This window comes from Gopherus evgoodei, chromosome 1, assembly GCF_007399415.2.
Source record: "Gopherus evgoodei ecotype Sinaloan lineage chromosome 1, rGopEvg1_v1.p, whole genome shotgun sequence".
In the NCBI taxonomy this organism is placed as follows: domain Eukaryota; kingdom Metazoa; phylum Chordata; order Testudines; family Testudinidae; genus Gopherus; species Gopherus evgoodei.
Window position 1 is genome coordinate 164,328,477 of NC_044322.1, and position 27,084 is coordinate 164,355,560.

Genomic DNA, 27,084 nt, shown 5'->3' on the forward strand with positions numbered 1-27,084 from the left:
TGCGGACGTGACTGCAAACCTGTAGCTCTGACGTGCCCCAAATTAACCAATCGTCTAGGTAAGGGAACACGTGGATACGACTGCGCCGAAGATGTGCCACAACGACAGCCATGCATTTTGTGAATACCCTCAGAGCCGTAGAAAGGCCAAATGGGAGGACTGCAAATTGGTAGTGAAGGCGGCCCACCACGAATCGAAGGAAACTTCTGTGGTGTGGCCAAATGGCAATGTGAAAATAAGCATCCTGCATATCGAGGGCGGCGTACCAGTCTCCTGGATCCAGGGATGGGATAATGGTCCCCAGGGATACCATGCGGAACTTCAACTTCACTAGGTACTTGTTGAGCTCTCGCAGGTCGAGGATAGGCCTGAGGCCTCCCTTGGCCTTGGGGATCAGAAAGTAGCGGGAATAAAACCCCTTGCCTTTCTCGTTTTCCGGAACCGCCTCTATAGCTCCTTTGTTGAGGAGCGTCTGTACCTCCTGCCGAAGGAATTGCTCGTGAGAGGGGTCCCTGAAGAGGGACGAGGAAGGGGGGCGGGAAGGAGGAAATGATATAAACTGCAGGCAGTATCCCGTCTGCACCGTGCGTAAGACCCAGCGGTCCGATGTTATTTGAGTCCACATCGGGAGGAAAAACGAAAGGCGGTTGGAAAACGGGGGGGAAGGATCCGTGGGGGAAACTGTTATTGCGCCCTCGGGCGTACCTTCAAAACGAAGGCTTGGGCCCAGGCGGGGGCTTGGAGGAGCTTTGATTCTGCCCCCGTTGGTTCCCCGAATGTCTACGCCTTCCATTCCTGCCGCGGCGCCTATTAAGGTCCTGCCGTTGGCGGAACTGGGGGTATGGCCTACGCTGCTGTTGCTGCTGTGGCCGGAAGGGTCTGCGCTGCGTTCCTGGCGTGTGCATCCCGAGGGAGCGCATAATGACCCGATTGTCTTTAAGACTTTTCAGTCTGGGGTCTGTCTTTTCTGAAAACAGGCCCTGGCCTTCGAACGGGAGGTCCTGGATGGTGTATTGGAGCTCCGGTGGAAGGCCAGAAACCTGAAGCCAGGAGATGCGGCGCATCGTTACCCCCGAGGCGAGGGTGCGGGCAGCCGAGTCTGCAGCGTCCAAAGAGGCCTGTAACGAGGTTCGTGCAACCTTCTTGCCCTCGTCCAGAATGGCCGCAAATTCTTGATGGGCCTCCTGTGGCAGCAGCTCTTTGAACTTGTCCGCTGCCACCCATGAGTTAAAAGCATATCTGCTAAGAAGGGCTTGCTGATTTGAAACCCTGAGCTGAAGGGCCCCAGCTGAATAGACCTTGTGGCCGAGGAGGTCCATACGCCTGGTCTCCTTGGATTTGGGGGCTGGGGCTTCCTGTCCGTGGCGCTCCCTCTCGTTCACCGACTGCACCACCAGGGAACACGGTGTCGGGTGAACGTGAGGTACTCGTAGCCCTTGGAGGGGGCCATGTACTTCCTCTCGACGCCCCTCGCCGTAGGGGGGATGGAGGCCAGTGACTGCCAGATTGTATTGGCGTTGGCCTGGATCGTCCTAATGAAGGGTAGGGCGACCCTGGTGGGAGCATCGGATGAGAGGATGGTGACGATGGGGTCCTCGATCTCAGAGACCTCCTCGGCTTGCAAGCTCAGATTCTGTGCTACTCGCCTAAGGAGGTCTTGGTGTGCCCTGAGATCTAGCGGAGGAGGGCTACTGGAGGAAGTGCCAGCCACCGCTTCGTCGGGGGAGGAGGATGAGGAGACCCCTGGCAAGAAAGTGTCCAGTGGGGGCTCCCCCTCAGCCCTCGCCTCTGTCTCAGGAGCAAGACCAGGGTCCTGCTGCTTCGATCCTTCCTCTCCATCAGGGGAGGGAGGGGGGCGAGACAACGAAGCCTCTGGCACCCTGTGCTCCGCCGTTGCAGGCCTAGCAGGAAGCTGTTGGGGGCCTGGGCTTGATGGTACGCCCAGGGTGTCCAAAACCCACACTGCTGCGGACCCTGGTCCTGTTGCGGAGGGTCCTGGAATAATGCCGCCTGTCTGTCGGTGCCCAGCGCATATACGCTGTCCGCTTGAGATGACACCGACGGCTGTCTAGAAGGCCATGGCGGGGCCGACCGCGGCTGATAAGAGTCTGCGCGGTTCGGCACCGAAGATCTTCTCGGTGCCGGGGATCGGTACCGGGAGTCATAGCGGCACCGGGATCCTGTCTCGGTGCCGGGATCTGGACCGGTACCGGCCGCTGCTTCGGTGCCGGGACCGGGACCTGCCACCGACGTGGTGCCGGGAGGTCGACCGGGACCTGCCACCAGCTCGGTGCCGGGAGGTTGACCGGCGCGGTGAATGACGGCGAGACTGGCTCCTAGAGTCACGGTGACGGTATCGACGGCTGGAGTCAGACCGTGACCGCCTGGAGGTCGATCGGTGCCGCGAGTGCGACCGGTACCGCCGAGGGGAGTGGTGCCGGGACTGCGAGCGGCGGCAGGATCTCGAGCGACCGTGGCGTCGGGACCTCGATCGCGAGCGTGAGTCCTGAGACGGTGCCGTCATCATGGGCTTGCCCCTAGATGCTACCCGCACCGGAGGTACTGGGGGTGGCGGCTGAGTTGACTCAGTCAGGGCGATAAGGTCCCGTGCCGAGGCGAAGGTCTCCCGAGTGGATGGGACCAATAGCTCAACCCCAGATCTTATAGGGGAGCTTGGCGGTACCGGACTCGACAGACCCACCGGGCCCGGAGTCGACGGTGCCGGTAGTGCCGCGGCCGATGTCGATGCCGGGCGCTCCATTCGAGTCTGCCTGGCTGGAGTAGCAGACGTTGATGGTCTCGTTTCTGCACCCGGTGCCGGGGAAGGTCGGTGCCGGGGAGTCTTTCCGGTGCCGGTGCGATCCGGTGCCAGCGTCGAGATCACGGCCTGCGAAGCTGCTGGGTCAAGTGCCGCTTCCATTAGGAGAGTCCTGAGTCTCTGGTCTCTCTCCTTCTTTGTTCTGGGCTTAAAAGCCTTGCAAATGCGGCACTTGTCCGACCTGTGCGATTCCCCCAGGCACTTTAGACACGCGTCGTGAGGGTCGCTGGTTGGCATAGGCTTTTTACAGGCTGCACATTGCTTAAAGCCCGGCGAACCAGGCATGTGCCGGGTGCCGGGAAGGGCTACAGCCCAGACCGGCGAACAACTATATACAAATACTATTTACACTACAACTAATTAACTAACTATACTTAACGACTAACTAACAACTGTAGTAACAATGGCAAGGAGAGCTAGGGACGTGGAGGACAGCAATGCCGCGCTCCACAGTTCCAACGACCGACATGGCGGTAAGAAGGAACTGAGGAGCGGGTGGGCCGGCAGGGGTATATATCGAGCGCCATGGCGGCGCCACTCTAGGGGGCGACCTGCCGGCCCACTGGAGTTGCTAGGGTAAAAAGTTTCCGATGAGCGTGCACGCACGGCGCGCACACCTAACAGGAATGGATGTGAGCAATCACTCGAAGAAGAACTCAGCCTTCTGGCTTTGGCCCAAACCCTTCTCCCACTCAGGGGTCTCCTGATCACTAGAGTTCTTCTCTTCTCTGCCACAGCTGCTTCTTCCATGCCCTGTTCCCTTCTGGCTCTTTATAGAGAGCAGGAACATCTGCACACTCTCTCAGGCTCCATCAAGAGGCTGTTATGAGGCATAGGTGAGCTGGATCAGTTCCCTCTTAAAGGGTGCAGTCCTCCGTATGACAGGACAGTGCTGCAACTTTTCCAAAAGATGGTCAGAATCTGGATTTACCTGATCTCCTCTGGAAAACTGTTCCATAGTCAGATCCCCCAGACAGGGCTTTGTCCCAGAGGAGCACAGCTGTCATGGTGGTTCATAGATTGAAATCAGATCTTTGATGTAACTGGGGCTTAATCTATTAATTGGCTTAAATTAGGAGCAAGACCTTAAGGTTGCATTGGAAGCCAACTGGGAGCCAGTGAAGGGACTTGAGCAGAGGTCTGAGGTGCTCATTATGGCCTGAACCATGAGGAAGGTAGGCAGCCACATTCTGTACCAGCTGGAGCCTGTGCATCATCTTCACATTCAACATCAGATGCAATGAGTTAGAGTAATACGGCCTGGGGGTGACAAATGCATGGATACTGCGACCAGGTCCTCATGCAGGAGGAAGGGATGAAGTTTCCTCAGAAGCTGGAAGTGAAAGAAAGCAGCTTCGGACATGGATACTACCTGGTCATCCCAGTTAGTGAGGAGTTAAAGAGAACCTCGATGTTTCACACTACTTCGACTAAGGGGGGCTGTTTGCCTTCAGTGGAAGACAAGATACAATGTCTTGGCCAATTCTTCAACGCCTTTCCTCTGGGTTCAGCTTGAGCCATCTGCTCTTCATCCAAGAGCTTACTACTTCTAGGCATTCTTGACATTTCAGCAGTATCAGTTTTTGCATCAGCTGAGAATGAGATGTATGTGGAAGGGCATAGATCTGTTTCACAGGTTGTGGCTCTTGATATTTTTCAGGTTACTTGAGTTCAGTGGAGTGGATAACAGAATCTGGTCAGGGCTGAAATGTTCTGTCCCAGTTGGCTCCTTCTGTATCAAATATTGCAGAGAGATCCTCCCTGGCTGGAAAGACAGTTATGTTCTCTGAAGGGATTTCTTCTTCTTTCCCAGTCAGCAGGAAAGTTGAAGAAGCCTGAAGACAAGATTCTGAGACAGTGTCATCTGATTTGCAAACAGCTTTTTGTGCTACATACCACCTTTCTAGAGCTTTGATGACTTGGTCTAAAAAATAGAATTCATACAGAAAAACACATCTTCAGTCCATGCTCTTTTTGGTAGAGGCCTCTATGGAAGTAATGTGCTTTGCTGTAACAGCCGTGGCCTCAAACCCTGTTGTCAAATATCGTATTTGGTTTTCCTTTGGACTGCAGCTAATGATTCTAAGCAGATCCTCTCAGCTTAAAAGTTGACTCGTTCTCACCAGTCAAGTGAAGCAATGGAGAAAAGGAGCAGATAGTGTGAACAAGATCAGACATTCCTTTCCTTCCCATTCCATTCAAATCTAAGGAAGGGGTCTCTTCCAAGGATTCATGCCTCGTGTTTGCCAATAGCAACATGTCTGATTCTGGCTACGGAAGAGGCAAATTCTGAAATGGGGTAGAAATAAAATCCACAGTGCCTTCAGGGCGGCTCCACTCCCAACTCCCATCAACTTTTTCTATGAGACACATGAGTGATCTCTGACCAGGCCTGAGCTTACAGGGATGTTTTTCCCATTTTATTCCTAAATGGTGTAATTTCACTAGCAATAAATGAGTCCCAGAATGGATTCACTTTCCAAAAGCATTTTTCATGTATTGCCCAGTTCCCAAACTTTCTTCAAAACATTTCTTTCTTCAGGGGCTCTCCCACATTTTCTGTCTTATGCTATAAAACCCATTTCAGAACCAGAGACATGTGGTGACATGACAGTGAAGATCAATCTTCAAGCACCTCCTTCAGGAGCTGGGTGCCACAGTGAGTCGCAAGTGAATAATCCTGTGATGTTTCTGGGATCGCTAAAGGTTCTGATCCTACCTGTCTTTCCCTATCTTTTTTTCTTCACTGTTTTCCATTAGAGGAGATATTTCATAGAAGAATACAAAACTTCCTTTCTCCCAGTAATGTCTCTGCTAATCAGTCCTAACTGGTGGTTTCCAATTTATCCATCTTACTGCAGGCTCCCATTACAGCTGGGGTTTTTTCTTTAAGAGTGGTGTATGCAGTTAACTGAGCAGAGAAATATTTAAAGCCTATTTCACACAGGATAGGACTGAATTTTCAACTTATTTGATATTTTTTTCATTTAACATTTCCTAAAGCCTTGGAAGTACACTTCTTGTGAGTTGCCTGGCAGGAGAGGCCAGTATCCCCTGTGTTCCTTTCAAAGCATTTGAGCTGCCCCAGCTGTGTGGAAAGATAGTGCAACTCCCATCACTGAAGACATTGCCTGAAGAAAATTAGTAATCAAGACAATTTCCCATTGACATCAATCCTAAAAATGTTTACATTTACTATCATTAACGTAGCTAGTAAGGTGAATACTTTAAATATAGGTACATTTTTAAAAGGATGGCTTCCCTTTTGTATGGGTACAATCGTGCCTGTATTTTGGTTTCTGCAGTTGACTTGTAGGTGCAGATCTGAGTACTTCCACTTCTGTCTGGTATGCTGGCACAGTTTGAACCCACATTTTTGCACCTGCAAACTAACTTTGCATAAACACTCATGTGAGTTGTGCCTGTAAAGGGAGACCAAGTCTTGGCTTTTGTGAAAATTTACCCACTAAAGCAGTGGTTCTCAAACTTTTGTATTGGTGACCCCTTTCACACAGCAAGCCTCTGAGTGTGCTCCCCCTTATAAATTAAAAACACTCGTTTATATATTTAACACCATTATAAATGCTGGAGGCAAAGCAGGGTGTGGGGTGGAGGCTGACAGCTCATGACCCTGCGTGTTTTAACCTTGCGACCCCCTGAGGGGTCCCGGCCCCCAGTTTGAGAACCCCTGCACTAAAGGCTTTCATAAAAAAAAAAAACCCATTCTGAAACTGGGTAACATTCCTGTTCAAATGAAAAAAAAGTAGGTCTAAATGTCATGACAGTGTACCTTTTTAAACATACTGCATGTTAAACCCAAAGATATTTTTCTGTGTTTAGTAAACATACTGTATTTCATATTTTCAAAGTACATATCTTCCAAATGCTATGCAGCTTATTATTTTTGAGATAACACTCACCTTCATAACTCTGTGCAAGATTATGACGTGCAATATTTATTGGTTGATCGGGAAGATTTTTAGATGGCGACTGGCTGGTAGGTACTAAAGAGTTGGCATAATGCCATTGGCGCTCCCCACTTGTCTGCAATGTACTCAAGAAAAAACGAGCCACTTCACAAGGTGATCCTTGAGACTGCCCAAATTTAGAAGTCAGCATTTGTTTTTTGCTACTGAAGACATGAGAATCTACAGGGAAGTGTCCATAATGGTAAGAGAATGGCAAACTATATGAGGGGGCATATAAAAGTTCACTGTTTTCTGAATGGAAGTTCTGTTCTTGGATGGTGCCAGCATTCACTGTAGGGCTGGATCTCAAGCTTCCAACCTGGCCACATTCCAGTTTGTCTGTTTGGAATGAGCTGTATTGCTGAAAAATAAAGAAAAGTGTATCCATGTTACACACCAGTGTAGTTGCCTCCAGCCATGCCACCTGGAACTGTGACTGCATTAAATCTCATAAACTAAGTAGGACTGGGGCAGATCAAAACTTAGACTGGGATGTTGGAGGGGGAAATGGTGTCGGTGACTCAGTAGATGGCATTCTTCCCTGTAAGTCAGCAGTGAGTAAATGTCCCCCATAAAGGCACTGTATTAGTGGCTATGATGTAAAAACAAGGCTGCTGACCACTTTTCATTAAAAATCCCATGTGACTTTTCACCAGAGTTGGAGCATTAATCCTAGTGTTCAGTCAGAAATCTTATTTGAATAACTGAGCCTATCTAAAATTTCCCCTGTGTTTTTAACTGGAGAGAGTTAAGGACGTGGCATGAGGAATATTGTAAACCAAATGCTGCACTCCATCCAAGAGATGGCTGCATTTCAAAGGCAGGTTTGCAACTCTTTGGCGATCCCTCAGGATGTGAGCTGCTATGTAAATATCATACAGTATTGTTAGGTCACTGAATAAAGACAGTAGCAAAACACTATTTTGATGCAACAGAACAATAATTTCAGCACCAACTCAGTCATCCTAATGTTAAGGAATAATTTTGGATAGTTAAAGTTTTTGGTCAATAGTTGTATGTAAACATCAGAGGATATAATCCTGTTTTGAAGAATAGGAAGTCTTTGTTAAATTACATGAGTGTCATTTGCTTATGTTAAAAAGATTTATTAATATGGGAAGCTTTGGAATGGTGGCAAGTCCAGATCTAACCTCTATGAGTCAGTTAAACACCACAACACATACTTCCTCCAAATATCTGACTGGCTCCCACTGTGTTCAATAAAGTACGTGTGCTAGTTTTTCCCCATTCCTAATCGATAATAATATCCAGCTTTTATCATCTGTAGATCTCAAAGTGCTTTTACAAAGAAGATCAATATTCTTATCCCCCATTTTACGAATTAGGAAACTGAAGCACTAAGAGGCTAAGTGACTTGCCCAAGGTGACCCAGCAGGACAGGAATTGATCCCAGGTCAGCATCCTATCCACTAGGCTACCTTCTGCTGCCTGAGGAAGTTGCCTGCATTCATTTGGAGCCAGACCTGGGTTAGCAAAAATTGGTATATTTTTACACCAGCTCAAATTAAACATACAGCATCTGTTCTCTGTGTTACACTGTTCTTTTTGCTTAAAAAAACCCTCAACCTTAGTTGTTCTAACTAATCTGAACACCTAAAATCCAAAGGCTTTTGAGTTCTGACTGATAACCTGATAATCCTTAAGCCTCTTCTTCCCACATGCTGTGCCTTCTCCATTTCTGCTGTGTCATTTACATGAGACGGCATTCTCGGGCCCCAAGAAAGGACAAGGCACATGTTAACTTTGAATTTCATGGGAGTTTTTTGGCAGCATTATACTAGCAGCAAATTAATCTCATGATGACCAAGCTACTCCCACAAACGCCCTGTTTACTTGTAGTTGGGTGTTACTGAAAGAGTTACCTGTTGAGGGTAAGGAGTCATTCTGAGTTTTGCCTTCATTTTATTACTTTTGGGTTTTGCTACTCTCCTTGTTTCTTGTGAGGTAGACATTGAGTTTCTGCAAGAAAACTGTGACTTAGAAATGGTAACCTGCTCCAGCGATAATTGAAGTTCCTTGTACTCAATATCTCTGCAAAAGAGTCATTGTGATAGGTTAAATACTTTAATGCACTGCACAGATGAAACATATATTTTAAAATGGTTTAGTTTCACAATGTTTTCATTACCATCCATCCAAGATATTCATTTGGTCTGCAGTGGTGGGTGGGGAACGTGAGAGAGGGAGATAAATCATAAGGCCTGAACCTATTCCCACAGCAATAGATTGCAAAAATTCCACCAGGAACAGGGTTACAAACTTGGTATTAAACATCCCTAAGTCTGAACTTAAGCTCTCTTAACTCTCTCTTTTTTTTTTTAAAGCCATCCTTGTGGCACTTTGCCTTGGGGACCACAGACAATGCTGGTGTGGGGCTGATCTAACAGAAGGGCAAAGATCAGTTCAGTGTCCTCCTATCTTCCTCAAGCATGAGTTTATTTTCTATGACACATTTGAAAATTGACACAGAGGAAAAGGAACCTAGGTCATTCTTCTGCCAGTCTGATATGCTACAACCACACCACAGAATCAGCCAGAAGGGTTTAGTTTCATGGAAATGTCTATCTTTTCTCAGATGTATCTGTTAAATAGATACATCAGATTTTTTAGACAATATTTTATAAATAATGGTGTACAAAAAAATAAGGATATTTAAGACTAAGCTGTGAGGCTTCAGTGTTGTTTGGTGTGTTGGGTTGTTTTTCCATTTATTGCTGCAGCTCTGATTTAAAAAAAAAATCTATTCCTTTTGGACTTACCAAAAATTTCAGTGGAGGGAAGTGAGAGGGTGTAGCAGGAGAGCTGAAAATCAGCAATATGAAAACATACAGTATAAAGATTGAACTTCACAGGGAATGACAGTGTTTTCAGTAAGTTTTACAGCAGACAGGTGAAAGAATAACTAAACAAAACCTTTTCCCTCTCTTCTGTAGCTAGGAGTCATTTCTGTCTGAGAGAATGACATAGAACTAACTTCTGCCCACAGATGTGCACAGGCTTTGTGGCAGTTACTTGAAAATACAAGAAAAGAGTTGAGCCCTAACTAGCCGTGCGACCTCAGGCAAGTGACTTAATTTCTCTGTGCCTCAATTTCCTGCCTGTAAAAGTGGCATAATACTTCCTTTCTCCCACCCTTTGTCCGTCTTATCTAGTTAGACTATAAACTCATCAGGTCAAAAACTTTGCCTAGCATACAGGCGCTCTGATCTCAAGTACAGCCTCTGGGCTCCACTGTAACCCAAATAATTACCAGTAATGTGACAAGTTCACCACAAAATCTTTGGAATCCTTCAGAATCCAAGGTAATAGTGTGTAAATGTAATCAGAGTGGATACACTCTCATTTTACCCAATATGCCATTTATACAATCACTTACTGTAAGTAAAATAGGGAGCTGATGGGGAAAGATAAATTGCTGTAGATTGTATATATACAAGATGATACCAGAGGAGATTAATACAATAAGATTGGATAAAGGATTGGATTAGTAATCCATCAAGTACTGATAAATGTCTTTTAATGGTACAAAATATTTTGACTTACGTAAGGACATAATTGACACTCACTATGCAGTGAGGCCGAGATGAACGGCTGTTATGCACGATGGTAGCATAGCTCTGTACCCAAACCCAGCCTCCATGCTTGGACAGTAGTCGATAGTACTTGGTTGTGACTTGGCCTTTCACCAACACTGTAAACATAATGTAAGAGTATTTCAGATTGCTTGACCTTGTGACCAGCTCCTACAGTGATTTATTTGTAAAGAGGAAACTTGCCCCCTGTAAACTCTGAACTTCCCTGCAAAGACCACACTCCTCTGGGTTTTGCCTACATGTCGTACAAATATCTTATTACAGACTATTTACCTGCATCTGCCCTTCATTCCCCAATTTATTCTGCACTCATACCATAACAAAGTCATTATTTATGGAAGTGCAATAACCACCCCCACCTTTGGACTGCATTTTTAAAAAAGGTTTGGTAAGTAGAAGGATCCAAAAATATTTGGAAACAGAGAGAGAGCTGCTTTTATTTTAATTTTACCAAAGTATTTGGAAGCGTTTGCAATTGATTGATTGAAACATGACTGAGCATTTGTAATGTATTTTTGGCTGCATTTCTTTTTCCCCTCTGGAAAGTAAACTTTGTATTTTGAAGACTAGGCTTATTTTTTTAACACAACAAGTTTAAAATACAGGTCTTTGGTTCTTCTCTTAAACATACAAATAAAGAGCAGTCTCAGGAAGCAAATGAGTTACTGAAAAGTTTTTACTGGAGGTGCAAATCCTCTAAACACCCTGCTTGGTTTCTCTGTGAAGAGGTATGCTAAAATTAGAGCTGGGGACAATCTCCAAATGTTTAGTCTGGCTTCCTCTCCCCAGATCTCTCTGGATCAGTGCCAGAGATTTAACTAATGCTTCACAACAAAGCCTTAACTGCAGTTCTGGAACATTCTTGCATGACCCTGAAGGCCTTATTTGGAAGCTCCACCTTGCTCCTTTTCCACACAACCATATTTGTTTTACATTGAGAGAAAAAAAGGCAGTATCAGAGGTTCAAATGCTCCGGTTTAGCCAACAGCAGCAGCTCTCAGTAGGTTTGTACGACACACTATGAAGAAATAGAGATTCTCTCTCACTCTCAGATGGCCTGATTCTGCATTCCATTGAACTGGATGGTAAAGCTCCCAGATGGAACTAGGCTGATTTTCAGTGCAGGATCAGGTCAAGAAGTGGGCCAGACAAGCAATATTTTCTGCTTTAAGCCAGTGGTAGTGAAGAAAATGACCACATGAAATAAAACTTTTGGGCTCATCTGATTACTAGTATTCACAGGGGGTTATTTTGATGGAGATACATCTAGTAGTAGGGGTGGAAGAGAAGAGCACCCAGTAATACTTTTCTTTACCATTTGGTAGTTAATGACATGGTTTTCAGTCTTTGGACTAATTATGTTTTTGTAATTCTGACAGTGATCAGATGCCACAGTGATGTGCATGTTGTAAATACCTGGTTAGAGACACAGACATATTATATTTGAGCTAAAACTGTGGGTTAAATGAGTCATGGATGGATTAAAACATTTGTTCTTGGTACTACTGCCCTGAAGTTTCAGAATGCTAGTATCTACTGTATGCTGGTCATCTCACGTTAGTTCCTCTCATTTCCATCTACACAGGTGGTAACTCATTAAGCTTTTCTTCAAACCCAGTCTATCTTGCCGGTATTCCTCAGGAAATACCTTCAAAAAATTACTCTTGCAAGAACTTTCTGGCTATGGAGTCAGCTCCTCCTCCACTAATAGACACAGTCCATGTTCATTCTGAAGATAGCAAGGTAAACTGCAGCATCCTTTGAGAGGGCAACCAGGAATCCATCATGGTAGATGCCAAGCTGTTCATTTCTTTTACCTCAGAGTCCCTTTTTAGTCATCTGGCTTCTTTTATACATGTTTGGTTGTCCTATTTCTCTAAAACAAGTATTAACCATAAGCTCAGTACATTAATTCAGAGGCAGGGTCTTGGACAAAATAAATTTGCTGTTTTAAGATTTAGTGTCGTAACTTCGATTAATGCTAGTCTACATCTGTGATGTTACTAATCACAGTTGTCCAGTTAAATCTCTGTGCATCATGCTTTCATGTTTACCTGTATTCTAAAGAACCCAAAGCTTCACAAATGGCACTCCCATTTGGCTTTGATCTTCTGAGAGAGAGAGAGCTTTTCAATGGGCTCTAAGTTTTCCAAAAGCAAATTCCTCTACCTCAGGGGATGGTTACGTTTGCAGCTGCAGGAGCGAGTCTCAGCTCGAGGAGAGATATTCATGCTAGCTCTCATCAAGCTAACATGCTAAAAATAAAATGTAGCCACAGAAACAGGAGGGGCTAGCCACGCTGAGTACATGTCCATCACAGTCACTAAGCATGTACTCGAGGTGTCTAGCCCCTCCTGCCACTCTCATCATCGCAGTTACACTATACTTAGTGCACTAGCTTGATCAGAGCTAGCACAGATATGTCTCCTCAAGCTGGGAATAACATTCCCAGCTCAAAGTGTAGTCATACCTTTAGTCTAATTCTCAGGTTTCTCTTAACCCGAATTCAAATTATTTAGCTACTTAATCTTCCAAAGCATAAATTAACACTAGTAGAGCACCTTCTGTTCTATGTATACACAGCAGCGTTCTTTTTTGTGCGCCAGTTGTTGTTCTGGGCTCCACACTTGTCAGATGCCTTCTCATTTTCCTAATTCCTGTTTTAGGTCTTCTGTTAAGACAATGTTTTAAAGGTTGCAAAAGAATTGAGGACTAAATATAGTACTCCAGCTTCACTTCCCAAGTATATATGAGCAATGTGTCTGTGTTTTTCTTTTTGGCAGTCTTTGAGGAAAGCATGACATTGGACAAAGGATAGTGGCCACAGAACGTTAGATCAGTTCGCAGTCGACCCTGCATTAAATTGCCCTGTGAGCTGCTGACTGAGAGACCTCAGCCACGTCTTACTGGGAGAGAAGTGTCTATTACCAAGCCAACTTGTGCAGGCCCAAGTGACCCTCATTGCAATCAGTTGGATAGAATTTAGCAGCTTTTTACTATTGGCTGTTCGATTTACAGCTTTCCTCTACCATTTGTGAATGGCTATTTCTCTGTTGTGGTTCCCTGCCTGGTTGAGCATGCAGGCTGAAAAGACTTGCTTAGTTGGGCTAGCCAATTTTGGTCTGTCATAAATGGTTATTTTAAAAGGCTCCATAGGTTTCACTGGAATGCATCATTCACCAGCCTGTGCTCAAGGCCACAACTTTGCAGGGAAATTGGCCTTTCAATCCTACACTTGCAATAGTAATTGTCTAAGCTTCCCCAGATCATACCACTTGCTAATCCACTGAATTCCCTACAACTGCATGATCAGTGGATGGTGCCCTGACAGAATAGCAGCCCTTAAAAGTTCCCTAGCTGCCTGAAAGACCAGAAGTCCTTTTTGTAGACTATCAGCTCCTTAGGCAGAGACCCACTAGCTGAGTGGCAAACTTCCTCTGTTGCACATCCATGTTCCCTGCACATTGGTGGCATTATAGAAATAAGTAAACCCTCTGAAATGTCAACATTTTTTTCTTCAAACTGGAAGCTACCAAACATTTCAAAACAGGAAACTATTTTTATATCAGCACATCTTCAGCAAACTACTCACATCTACTACTCTTGCTGTTCTTATTACACCCATTATACTTCTAGTTTTGTTGTTTCCTTCATGGCTCTCTCTAACAATTTTATAGTTTTTTAAACGTCTTATAGTGTTTGAGTTTATTTTGGAAGAGCAATTGCCTATCTCAGGATAGGGTTTTGTTTTTTAATTCTCTAATCAGGTGTCAGATTTCTCTCTCCAGATTAACATCAGGTGACACTTAATCATCAGACTGTTTCATAGAATGCTAAATTGTGTACATTCAGACCTGTCAACCTTCTGCTAAAAGCAGCAAAGAATCCTGTGGTACCTTATAGACTAACAGACGTTTTGGAGCATGTTCTGCTGTTCCTACTCGTCAGATGTTTGCTGATGGATGGCAGGAGAGTTATAACAGTGCTCTCTGGAGGCACAGAAGTTTGTACATTTTACATGTATTTTCATCATTCTTATTACTCACTATTCATGCCATGTTTTTTTACTGTTCCTATTGTTCCCCAAGTAGTTTGACTTTTTCCTCCCTCTTCTTAGGCCTTGGTTACTTTAACTCGTCAGACCTTTTAAATTAGATCTGTCTCTCTTATATTTCTTCTGTTTCTAAACTTTGTAATTCTTTATCTTTATAGTTCAGTTAAAGCATCCAGATCAGTATTTTTAACTAAGTAGCTTAGTCATATCACTGTATTTTAGAATTCCACTCAACTCCTATTTACAAAACTGGACCAAAGTATCAGCTATTGCCTTCCATTGCCAACCCGAGTTCTGATGCTATGGGTTTTGATGTTCATGACTGTGTTGTAAAGGTGAGATACTGTTTTTCAGAAGATGATCGTGGTTTTATCAGAATTCTTTATACTGTTTGACAGTTATATCAAATAATATCAGAAGGGAAAAATGAGCATTGGCTTGTGTAGGTGAGCAGTCACATGCCATAGATGGGAACTAGGGATATAAGCAGTTTTTGATCTTTCATAAAAGAGGAGACTTAAAAATAAGAGCCAGTAGGAAATAATGTGATTTAGCAAGCCCGAGCTTCCACTAATTCTTTGGCAAATGCCAAAATATTTAGGGTCAATTTCTGCCTTCCTTTGCGTAACTCCCATTGGAGTCAACAGAATTTGATATTTAGTCATTCACCACTGACTTGTTCTAAGTACAGGAAGGTCATCTTCCTATATAGTTCTTATATATATTCCAGATCTTCATTAACATCACACTGTAACATAAGGGATTGACTCTTCTTCAGAGAGGGTCAAGGATGGTTTCTTTCTGGTTGTTTTAAGCCAATGGTGGCAATCTGGAAACCAATTCATTAGTGAAGGTTTTGGTTTCTTTTGTCATTTCTTTTGGGTTGTTTGTTTACATAATTAGTGGATGTGGTGAAAGTTGGGCTGTGCAAGTCTGAGCCATTATCAGAAATGTTTTCTATTCCCCCAGTTTGCTTCTGGAAAAAATAAATAAAGCTACTGTGTTTTAAACTAAATCCAGATGTTTGAAGAGGTGATCAATTCCCCTCGTGGCAATGGGGAATTACTAATCATGTATCTCTTCTGACACAGTGCTTTCAGAACTCATCCACATGCTACTAAGGAACATGCATCTCAGAATTTTTTTGTTTTACATCCAACATTTCAAACACAGACTGATTGTTACCAGTGAGCTTGGGAAAAACCATGGAACTGTTGCATAACTTTTTTTTTCAAACTAACGACATTGAGATAGATTTTTCAAAAGAATTCAGCGCACACAATCAGGGACAGATTTTCAAAACAGCTCTGCTCCCATTTGGGCAGCAAAATAAGTAGTCAAATATATTTTTAACATAACATAGCATGTTGGGTGATGAGCTCATTTGAAAATCAGACCATTTAATTGCTACCTGAATGGGAGCTGAGTACTTTTGAAAATCTGGTCTCAATTATGGGTGCTGAACACTTGAGATCTGCCCCTTTTGGGGTTTATTTTCCTTCCACCATAGTGTCTGTTGTCTGCAGAACTCCTGCCCTTACTGAATAAGCTGAAGATTTGGAGCCAATCCCTTTATGCCAATTACTTACAGAGATGGTGAGCATATCGTAAATGGAAGACATCGCAGCCATGGACATGGTGGTAAAGGGTCTTCTCTATCAAGTCTTGGGGCTCATATCCAGTTAAATCGGTCACCCTAGAACAGGAAGCTGACGGATAAGCAGTATCTCTAGAAATATTTAATTTCATTAAACTAATATTGATTTTGCCACCTAATCACGTGCTAAAAGGCTGTAGAGAAATCATGTTGGTTTGGAAACAGAAAAATGATCTTTACAAGAAATTAAAACTTTAGTACGCCCATCAGATACAGGGTGCAGTAATGTTGTACATAAAGAGTGTCCCAGATACAGTCAAGGAGGAGGATCTGTTAAACTAAGTAAAAATCTAATGCTGAAATAAATTATCTTATTAGTAGCAATGATCCTTTGCACAAAGATCCAGTTGATGAGCTGTTCATGGAAGTGTAAAGCAGCCCTCCCTCTTTTTTTAAAATAAAACAAAAACACTATTGACAAATTTTACGCCTTTGCAGATATATGAGCACAGCAAGAATAATTAGTCTACAGTGGCCATTCTCACAGTCTATAAATACATTCAAACCAACAGCCTAAAGAAAGGCACAGGATTATTCGGTTTTGGAAGATGGAAGGACAAGGAATAATAGCAATGCCTGGAAGCTAAAGAAGGAAAAGGAAAGCTTAAGTTAGACATGATGCAAAAGTTTCTTAACATTAAGAGCAATAGGATGGGAACTGAGTGGAACAAAGTTAAAACACAATCACTGCAGACAGACTGGGAATGAGTTAGTGAATACATAAGCATTGCCATATGGAATCAAAGCTGAGATCTATCTAGTCCAGTATGCTGACAGCAGCCAGTATCAGCCACTTCAAGGAAGGTGCAAGAAACTCTGCAGTAGGCCCTTATAGGAATAGTCCCACGCAATACAATAGAGATCAAACTACATGACCCAAGTGGTCTTTTCTGTCCTTGCTACTTGATAGCAAAAGATACTCTAAATTACATCAAGAAATTTAACCACAGTTAGCTTTGTTCGTTTATCTATGTGTTGGTGGCATTTACACTCCCATGGTCTTTCTCCATCTCTAATGGTGGAGCAGCGGTACTTCACGCAGTTTCAGGATAACATAGCAATCCTGTAAAATGAATACAAGAGGCGCTGCACAGTGTAATCAGGTCTTGCAAATAACCTGAACTCCACTTTTTGATCATCACACCATTTGTTTTCTCTTTCCTTAGAGCTTCTTGCACTGCTTGGCCCTGCAGAGAAGCCACTTTACATACACTTTTATACTGACATCAGTTGGAGGGAAAAGGTGCTTTGTTAGTTCTGTGGGAGTGGTGCGGGGGAGGTAGGAGAAGAGAAAGGAGGAGAAAGAAAGAAGGCTCCTCTAGTGACTTTTCCCCTACACATGCATTAATCCCTCCCTAAAGATTCCCCAACATGGCAACCTTTCCTTCATTGCGGAAAGATTTAGATGCATTTTCCTTAGGGGCTGTCAGTGATGTTTTTGTACACCAACATGAAGTGGAGGTCACTTGAGGGTAAAATGAAGAGCTTCCTCCCCCTGCAAGGTGTGTGTTGGGGTGGGAGCAGGGTGAGGAGTTGGATGTGACCTTCACAGCACCCCGACTCTTTCCTGGGTCACAAAACTCAAGACCCAAATTCTGCCTTGTGCGCACTGGTGCTATGATCAAGTGGGAAACAGTGGTTTATTTTTCATGAATATGGTGCATACCCGTGTGTGGTTGTTTGACGGGTTACTTGCTATGGAGTTAGATCAAAAGGGTTTGTTAAGGAAACCAAGCAGGAAAGGTAAACCAATGGCCTACAAAAGGAGCATCCCAACAAACACAATGCCCAGGTTTATAGCTAGGAAGAGGGGACTACTCAGCAGCCCCAATTAGATACCTGTTTTGCAAGGCTGAGGAGAGAGATGTCAAAGGGAACACTAAGACATTAGAGCAGTGGCTCTCAACTTTCCAGACTACTGTACCCCTTTCAGGAGTCTGATTTGTCTTACATACTCCCAAGTTTCACTTCACTTAAAAACTATGTGCTTACAAAAACCAGTCATAAGAATACAAAAGTGTCACAGCACACAATTACTGAAAAAATGCTTACTTTCTCATTTTTACCATATAATTGTAAAATAAACCAATTGAGATATAGTGTACTTACCTTTCAGTGTATAGTATATAAAGCAGTATAAACAAGCCATTGCCTGTATGAAATTTTAGTTTGTACTGACTTTTCTAGTGTTTTTCACGTAGCCTGTTGTAAAATTAGGCAAATATCTAAATGACCTGATGTACCCCCTGGAAGACTTGTGCATACCCCCAGTTGTACACATACTTCTGGTTGAGAACCACTGCATTAGAGGACTCTGGGCCTTGAAAAGGATGGGGGTTGATTGAGTGGCCTGGTGGCTGCCCAGGGTATCTGTGAAAGCTGACAGGTTGGCTAGGAAAAAAGAGACAGGGCCAGCCTACGTGATCAGAACAGTTTGTTTCTCTCAGCAAGAGCTGGGTTGTTAGTTGGGCTGAGGGAGAATAACAAAAACTGGCAAGGAAAGATTTAAGATGTACCAGACCCAGAAGTATAGGAGTAGGACTTTAATTGGTTTTATCCTTTGCTCTATGGCAGGGGTGGCCAACCTGAGCCTGAGAAGGAGCCAGAATTTACCAATGCACATTGCCAAAGAGCCACAGTCATATGTCAGCAGCTCCCCCCGCCAGCTTCCAGCACCTCCTGCCCATTAGCAGCCCCACCAATTAACACTTCCCCCTCCCTCTCAATCAGCTGTTTTGTGGCATGCAGGAGGCTCTGGGGGAAGGCGCAAGGGCATGGCAGGCTCAGAGGAGGGGGTGGAGTGGGGGCAGGGCCTGTGGCAGAGCAGTGAGCACCCCTCAGCACATTGGAAAGTTGGCACCTGTAGTTCCAGCCCCAGAGTTGGTGCCTGTACAAGGAGCCACAGGTTAACTTCTGAAGAGCCGCATGTGGCTCAGGAGCCACAGCTTGGCCACCCCCTGCTTTATGGGCTTTGTACTTTTGGGGAAATGCATAAATAATGCCGATTAATCCCCTCTATCCATACAACTTGATGGGGATTAAATTATATGTTATCACTCAGGAAAGAGACCTTTGAGTCCTCCTGGATGGGTCTCTGAAAACACCTACTCAATGTGCAGTGGCAGTTAAATAAAGCTATCAATATGTTAGGAGCCATTAGGAAAGGGATAGATAATAAAACGGAAAATATTAATGCCACTATATACGTCCCTGGTACGCCCACACTCTGAATACTGTGTGCAGTTCAGGTCACTCCTCTCAAAGAAGAGATAGTAAGGCAATAAAAATGATTAAGGATATGGAACAGCTTCCATACGAGGGGAGATTAAAAAGACTGGGACTGTTCAGTTTAGACAAGAGATGGCTAAGGAAGGATATAATAATGGTCAATAAAATCATGAATGGTGACGTCTATAAAATCATAATGGTTTGGAGAAAACGAATTAGAGAAATTTTATTTAGTCCTTCACATAAGCCCTTCATATAGACATCACCTGATGAAATTAATAAGCAGCAGATTTAAAACAAACAAAAGGAAGAACTTTGTCACACAACGCACCATCAACTTGTTGCCATGAGATACTGTAAAGGCCAAAATGATAATTGGATTCAACAAAGAATTATATAAGTTCATGGAGGATAGGTCCATCAGTGGCTATTAGCTGATGGTCAGGGACACAACTCCATGCTCTGGGTGTCTCTAAACCTCCAACTGACAGAAGCTGGGACTTGTTGACAGGAGATGGATCATTTGAAATTGCCCTGTTCTGGGTGTTCTTAAACCTCCAACTGGCCACTGTCAGAAGACAGGATACTGGGCTAGACGGACCATTGGTCTGACCCAGTATGGACATTCTTATGTTCTGAAGGCCCCATCTGAGTCATTTTAATCTACTCTCTGGGCACAGGTTCCAGCAGTGAAAGGGCTGAGAGGTGCCAAACTCAGTTGGGCGTGTCACATTAACACAGTTGAGAAACAGCCCCAGAGACCCATCTAAGAGTGGTTGGACCACATGGTTCCACCCAGGGTGAGGTGTAGGAAGCCAGGCCTGTCACATAAGGGGTGCACTGGAGAGTGATTAAAAAGGGGTCTAAGGCACAGTTCACCCTGTAACTGTGAGAGGTGCACTGAACTACTCCACCTTAAGCCCTGTTTAGATCTCATTTACATCAGTCACTCAGATCTCACTGCCATTAAAATGAAGAGCGTGATTTCATGTGGCTTTCTTGCTTAACTAATGATCAAAGATGGGCTCAAATCCAAATCCTAGAGCTGAATATCTCCAGCTGTTGGATCTGTATCCCTAGTTTTGCAGCTACCCGTAGAATAATCAAACAAACCCCTGATCTGAATACACTCAGAATTTGGAGAAGTTTGATTCTGGATCTGAGTTTTGCAGCCTGGTCTATTTCTACTCCAAACATCCCTAGTTTCCATCTTGGGATGTAAAAGGGACTCTCGAGTGTGTGAACAAGTTAAACAGAAAGGAGAACAGAGCTGGCCAAAATTATCTCATCTCCCCTCCAGTGTCCCTTGAAATTGTGGGAATGAATGGATGCATACAGTAAAGCAGCAGCCACAGATCACTTTTGTGGGCTGGAATTAACTCTTAAATTAAACTATCAAAACTATTTCTCCTTAAAGCAGATATATTTAGTTGTCTTCTCCTATTACCATTTAGGGCATGATTATGCCCTTTCTCTGTGGGTACACTACAGGTGGGAGGTGGAGAGAGTGCAGGGGAATACCTTCCTGGCAGGAGGTAATGATAATTTGGACAGCTGGGCTGGGGAGTGCTAGAGGAAAGGCGCTGGCCAGCATTACCAACAATGCTTGATATTCCAGAAGTTCATCTTTGTGGCACAGGAGCATGACCGCACCCTTGTGCTTCCTGGCAAGTGTGGGGACAGTGCTGGCAGTATCTTTTTTCAATGGTGTGACAGGAGCTTTTGTTCACTGTGCTCCTATCAGCACCTCTGGATAGACTCTCATGCCTCCAGGCAACTCCACTTAGAATCACATAATGAGAATTCTTCCATTATCTGTCCTAGTAAGGCCTCAACTTAAGTACTGTGGCCAATTCTTGGTGCTACATTTCAGGAAAGATGTGGACAAACTGGAGAAAATCCAGAGGAGAGCAACAAAAATGATTAGAAGTCTAGAAAACATGATTTATGAGGGGAGATTGAAAAACTGGGTTTAGTCTGGAGAAGAGAAGACTGTGGAGAAGAGAAGACTTTAGTCTGAAGTACATAAAAGGTTATTACAGGGAGGAGGGTGAAACACTGTTCTCCTTAATCTTTTAGGATAGGACAAGAAGCAATGGGCTTAAACTGCAGCAAAGGCAGTTTAGGTTGGACATTAGGAAAAACTTCCTAACTGTCAGGGTAGTTAGGCAGTGGAATAAATTGCCTGAGGAGGTTGTGGAATCTCTGTTATTGGAGATTTTTAAGAGCAGGTTAGACAAATACCTGTCAGAGATGAGTGCAGAATACTTAGTGCAGGGACTAGACTAGAAGGCCTACTGAGGTCCTATTAGAGCACCTCTTCCTCATCCTATCTTAGCTCTGACATGTACAGGCATATTGTTGAGCCTTAGGTTGTATCTACACTAGAAACGCTACAGCACCACCGCTTCAGCACTGCAGTTGCACCACTGTAGTATAGACGCTTACAACAGTGATAGAAGGGGTTCTTCCATCACTGGAGTAAAACCATCTATCTCAGAGATGGTAGTTAGGTCAATGTAAGACTTCTTCTGGCAACCTAACAGTGTCCATACCGGGGCTTAGGTTGCTTAACTAGATCGCACATAATGCGAAATTTTTCACAGCCTTGAGCAACCATAGTTAACCCAACTTAACTTGATAGCCTAAAGCACTGAAAGTTGGTCAGTAATATTGGATGCATTGCATTAAATATGCCAAAAAAGAGAGAGGATTCCTAAAACAACTTGTAAATTGGTACTGCTAGGGAAGGCAGGGGGCTGGACTCAATAACCTTTAGAGGTCCCTTCCAGTTCTAGGAGATTGGTATATCTTCAATTATTACCTTATTACCTTACCTAACTTGCATTTCAGCACAGGGCCTCATTGACCTTAGCCTGGAGAGACAGCCTGCTTCTGAGTGTTTAAATTTTCCTGCAAAACTTCTCCAATGTATTGGTCATAGACTTTTTTACCATTATGTATGAATATCATTTATTTTCCTTGAAACTCTAGCATGTCACAGAAGTCACGAAGTAGGTCAAATCTTGTTTCACAGTCCTAGTACTGTGGGGTGGGGATTTTTTTGGGAGATGGGGCAGGCGTGAGTTAGAATTATCTGCCTGTTGGTAGTCAAACCTATAAGACTGAAAATTTGCTGGAAGGTTCTTCTCTTGGGACATCTAAAATTGGACCATACGGATCAAAGTATATTGTAAGGCATAATTATATGTTGAAAAGAGATTAATTAGTCACTTCATGTGTCTCTTTGAGCTCAGATTTGTGCTTTTCCATTGCCCATGTGGGAGTTCTTCCAGGCATCCATATGGGTTGTATCGGCTGAGATGGTTCTATTGCCTATTTCACATAAATCCAGGCAGAGCTTGTGCACTAGGCAATCTTGCAAGCTGTCCCAATAGTTATTATTTTTCTGAAGAGATTTAAATATCTGTTTTCTTTTTTAAAGGCCATTTGACTTAACTCACTCATATCTTTTCATAAACCCATAATGAAGGCAAGGTTAGGGACCTTAGATAGGTAGGCTGGTCTTACAGCTAAGGCACTGAACTAGGACCATGGATTTCCTGTGTTACCTCGGTCAAGTCACCTAATCTCTCTCTGACTCAGTTCTCTACATGTAAAACAGGCACAATAATGCTTCCTTTCTCCCACTTTTTATCTGTCCTGCCTGTTAACATGGTAAACTCTTCAGGACATGAAATGTTTTACTGTGTTTGTACACTGCCTACCCTAATGAAGCCTCGGGACACCACCATAACACAAATAACTATAGATCAGAATCAGGTTCCGTAGGCTTGATATTTTGAAGATAAAATATTGCCTTATTTACGGAATCATTTTGAAAGTTCTGCATACATTTACAGTGCTCAAGTTCAATTTTAATGTCGTCATAGTTAAAATATACCTAAAAATTAAGTATATTGAAGTATTTAGAAACCCCTATAGTTTGACAAAACTTAACTTCCAGATGCTATATGATGGAAACCAAATCATTTTGCTTACCTGGAATCTAGGAATATAAGTTTTAAGTCCAGACTTGCTCTGAACATGAACATGTTACTGTGAAGCTTGATCTCAGTGATTGCACTGGGAGGCAAAGATTGACCCACAGCCACCAGTCCTACAATTTGGTAACAGGAATCATACAAGGACATGTCCAGCATATACTGACGTATCTTCAAATAGCCACTGCAGTGGATCACCTGGCATGGAAAGAAAGCATAGTTGATATCTGAAGGTAAAGGAAGAGGTCTTACAAGTCAAGAGAGCATGTTGGGAGCATCTATTTCTCAGTCTCTGCTACATCTATTTCAGTGGTGATACAAACAATTTCTCTTAACACCATTTGTCTGGCTGCATAGTTTGCTAAGACTGTTAAGTGTTTTATTTGTAAGTAGTGATGCTGTGTACCTGTGTTACTGTCACCAGCACATAGTAATCTGTATTAAAATGCCATATGGACTGCTCTCCAGTTAATGCTTTAAATTAAGATTATCTAATATATATTTAATGTAGATAGAATAAGATAGTTATTGTGCATTAACCAAATAAACTGAAATTTGCCTTTGATGGTGACTTAATCATGCAACAGACATACATATTCCAAGCTATATTTTAACAGCCAGTTTGAGGTATCAAAACTACTTCTATTGAATTTGTTCTTCATTATGATGAAAGACAGATAAATTTTAAGAGACTTTTGACTGTAGCCCTAATTATAAATGATTAAATATATATTTAGACATATTAAAAGTGTTGCTTCTTTCCAGTCAGGATTAGTGATCCCTGTTGACAAATCAACAATGCCAATGTCTAGGGGCCAAATTATAGCCTGACATACATGTACATAATTCCTGTTGCCATCCATGACAGTTGCATGCGTATATCTGATGCTAACATTAAGCTATTAGCCTGTAACAAGGGATAAATAATGATTTGGGGCAACAAAGGTAAATGCAAAATGCTCTTAGAAACTCTTTTGAGGAACATAAATATTCTTAGTTTCTAACGGCTACTATTTGGCTATGCACACTCTTGCAAGGCTCAGTCCCAAATATCATGTGAGAAACTCCACAAGTATCAAAACCACATTCTATATATCCCTCAGTTTATTTGTATATTTCCTTTGTTTTGACTTGTACGTTCTTCCAGTAAAAAGGAGAGTGTGTCCACTGCCTTAAGCAATCCTTGGTAAGCCATTATTTATATATCTAAAAATAGATTCCTCTTAAGGCTCCCCGATCAAACAATTAATATGGTAGTCAATAATAACCCAGTGATAACTTACTTAAAATCTCCCATCAGAGCCTCCTCGTTCCCTCACAATTAGGCATATTTGGTTTCCCTTGCACTTAGGCTATTCAGGTGGTGCTTTCTGAAGTGCTCAGCATTGGCCTAACCTTGAAGTCATTGACTGATGAGAGCAGAGTTAGGGCAATGCTGAGCGCTCCAGAAAATCACATCTTTAAACAATATACATTGTAATCAGGTAATAAAGCTTCAAGGGAGAAAATGGCACATGACTCCGCTTGCTGAAAAATTGTAATCTAAGAAACAGAGGGATGTCACCACCTACTCTTTTATAAAAAATTGTTTAAATATAAATTATGGATTAGAACAATGTACATTGCAGGACAGTTGAGCAGCCAGGACTACACTTTCAGGAATAATTGTTCAAATTTAAAAGGGCAGGTAAATGTCTGCACCTTGGAAGAATTCTAAAAGAATAGCAAGTCACTCTAAGGTGTTCTCTCTCTTGCTGTTGAATAAGTCATTTATTTTCAGTAGAACTGTGTGTAAGGTTCCTTTCTCAGCTGCTGCTTAGGTAGCAGAAATATGTTGTTTAGCTTATGGGAGAATAAATGCAGAAAGTAAAGCTGAAAATATATGGCTGAATGGCAGGTGCTAATGTAGGATTACAGTATTTACTATCACCCACACTCAAGTGCAGTAACTATTAAAACAATGTATGCTAAGAGGTTGATAAATAAACCTGAGACTGTGGTAGACATCAATCCTTAACTGAGATATACAGGCAGATGGGGCCATATTCTGATATCCTTACTCATCCTGAACAGTACAGGGAATAATCTCATTCAAATCAATGGGATTACCTGTGGAGTTAGGTAGTAGTCAGCATGAGCATGGGTATCAAAATCTCGCCTATAGCTTCAAGGTGTACTGTTACATTAATAAGAAAATCTGCACCTAGTGGTGTATTCTGACTCTTTTCAGCAGCAGACTTTGTTTTACCGCTACCCATATAATAAAACCAGTTACTCTTTGAACATGGAAAGGCTTCAGCACGTTACCTTGTAGCCGCTACATGTCAAGCCTGCATTCCTCTTGGCCAAGACACACTTCATCCGGAGAAAAAATGATCTCTCTATTTCATACTCTGAAAGCATAATCCCATAGTTTTAATTATTAATATAGGTTTCAAAAAAGTCACCCATAATGTTGACTTTGACCATTTAACCTAAGTATTTGCAGGGTATTTCAGCCATTTATATTAACCTTTGTATTGTCATTATTATTTTTTGGGAAAGAAGGCAATAGGAAGATGGCTGTGACACATCTTTGTCCCCATTCATGGTCAGCTGTCTCTGCCAAGGTCACTGATAGTTGTGATTTATTTTAAAGGTTAAAAGAGTTGGGGGGGTGTTACATTTTGGGGTTCACTCAAGCCAGTCAGGGGTTCAGGCAATGCCTGCTTTGTAATCCTGTATGTCTTGTGACTGCACAGCTCAATTTGATCTCTGTGATGGGTCCTGGTCAGGCCAACCAGTAAAAATCTGGAAAGAAGATAGTGGAGAAGAGAGAAACTGTCGTGAACAAAGAGCGTATCTTGCCAGATTAAGTTTTAGACTTCTAGATGAACGTGTTGACTTTTATTTGCCTTCAACCATCTCTACCTTTATTCCTTTTACTTGGCATCACTTAATCCATCCTCTTTTCTTAATAAATGTGTTTTGTTGTCATTATAAATTATCAGTGCTGGTAAAGTTCAGTAAAGTGTGTGATTGTGTTAAGCTGGCAGGTTGGAATGTTCTACTTTCTCTGTAGAGGCAGTGAACCTAATGCTTTTTCTGAGAGGGTCTAATGAGTGGAACCGGATCCTGCAGAAGGATGATTTTGGGGTGAATTCAGGCCTGGAAGGGAACTAACGTCAGCTTGCAAGGTATATCCAAGTTGGGCAAAGCCAAGATCAGGCTTGCAGCCTGCTGGCAGGCTATTGAGGTGAGAGCTCTGAACCAAAGCTACACAGCCACAAGACACCCAGGGCTACAAGGCAGACAATGACTGAACCCCTTACTGGCCTGGGTGAACCCAAGAATGTCAAAGGCATTGAGTCTCCAAGCTTTAAATAAAAGGCCTTTCCATTGAGCAGTGACATCTTAGCCTCTGCTGGCCTCAAGACCAGGGTTTACAAATTCAGTCTCGCATATGCAGGATCTAAAGGCAACAAGTGAACCACGGATCAATATCTTGGAAGCAGCGAAAGAACAGGAAACTTATTGGAAAGTTCATGTTGTAATCTCACTGTACACTGCCAGTCATTGGGCCAAAACTTGCAAGTCTAGACACGTTATCAAGTTGCTACCTATTCAGGGCTCCAACAAGCAGACTCTTCTTAAGAGAAGTTTTTAAGCAAAATGTTTTTAATGGAAAAGTCACTGGTTTTTTTAATTAAGCCCTGCTCAGGTGCATAAATATCTTCTTTTAAATATTTAATATCCTCATGT

General features: G+C 43.1%; 1 protein-coding gene across 1 annotated transcript in view; it reads right to left on the reverse strand.

Annotated features, from left to right (window-relative positions):
- Positions 1-27,084, reverse strand: part of SIM2 (SIM bHLH transcription factor 2) — a 75,424-nt gene that overhangs the window by 10,099 nt on the left and 38,241 nt on the right. The window contains exons 5-10 of the mRNA XM_030578048.1: positions 25,651-25,736; positions 23,342-23,541; positions 16,044-16,150; positions 10,351-10,498; positions 8,670-8,838; positions 6,739-7,147 (exon numbers count right to left, since the gene is read on the reverse strand). Coding sequence (XP_030433908.1) covers positions 6,739-7,147; positions 8,670-8,838; positions 10,351-10,498; positions 16,044-16,150; positions 23,342-23,541; positions 25,651-25,736 — 1,119 coding nt within the window. The remainder of the gene's footprint in view (positions 1-6,738; positions 7,148-8,669; positions 8,839-10,350; positions 10,499-16,043; positions 16,151-23,341; positions 23,542-25,650; positions 25,737-27,084) is intronic.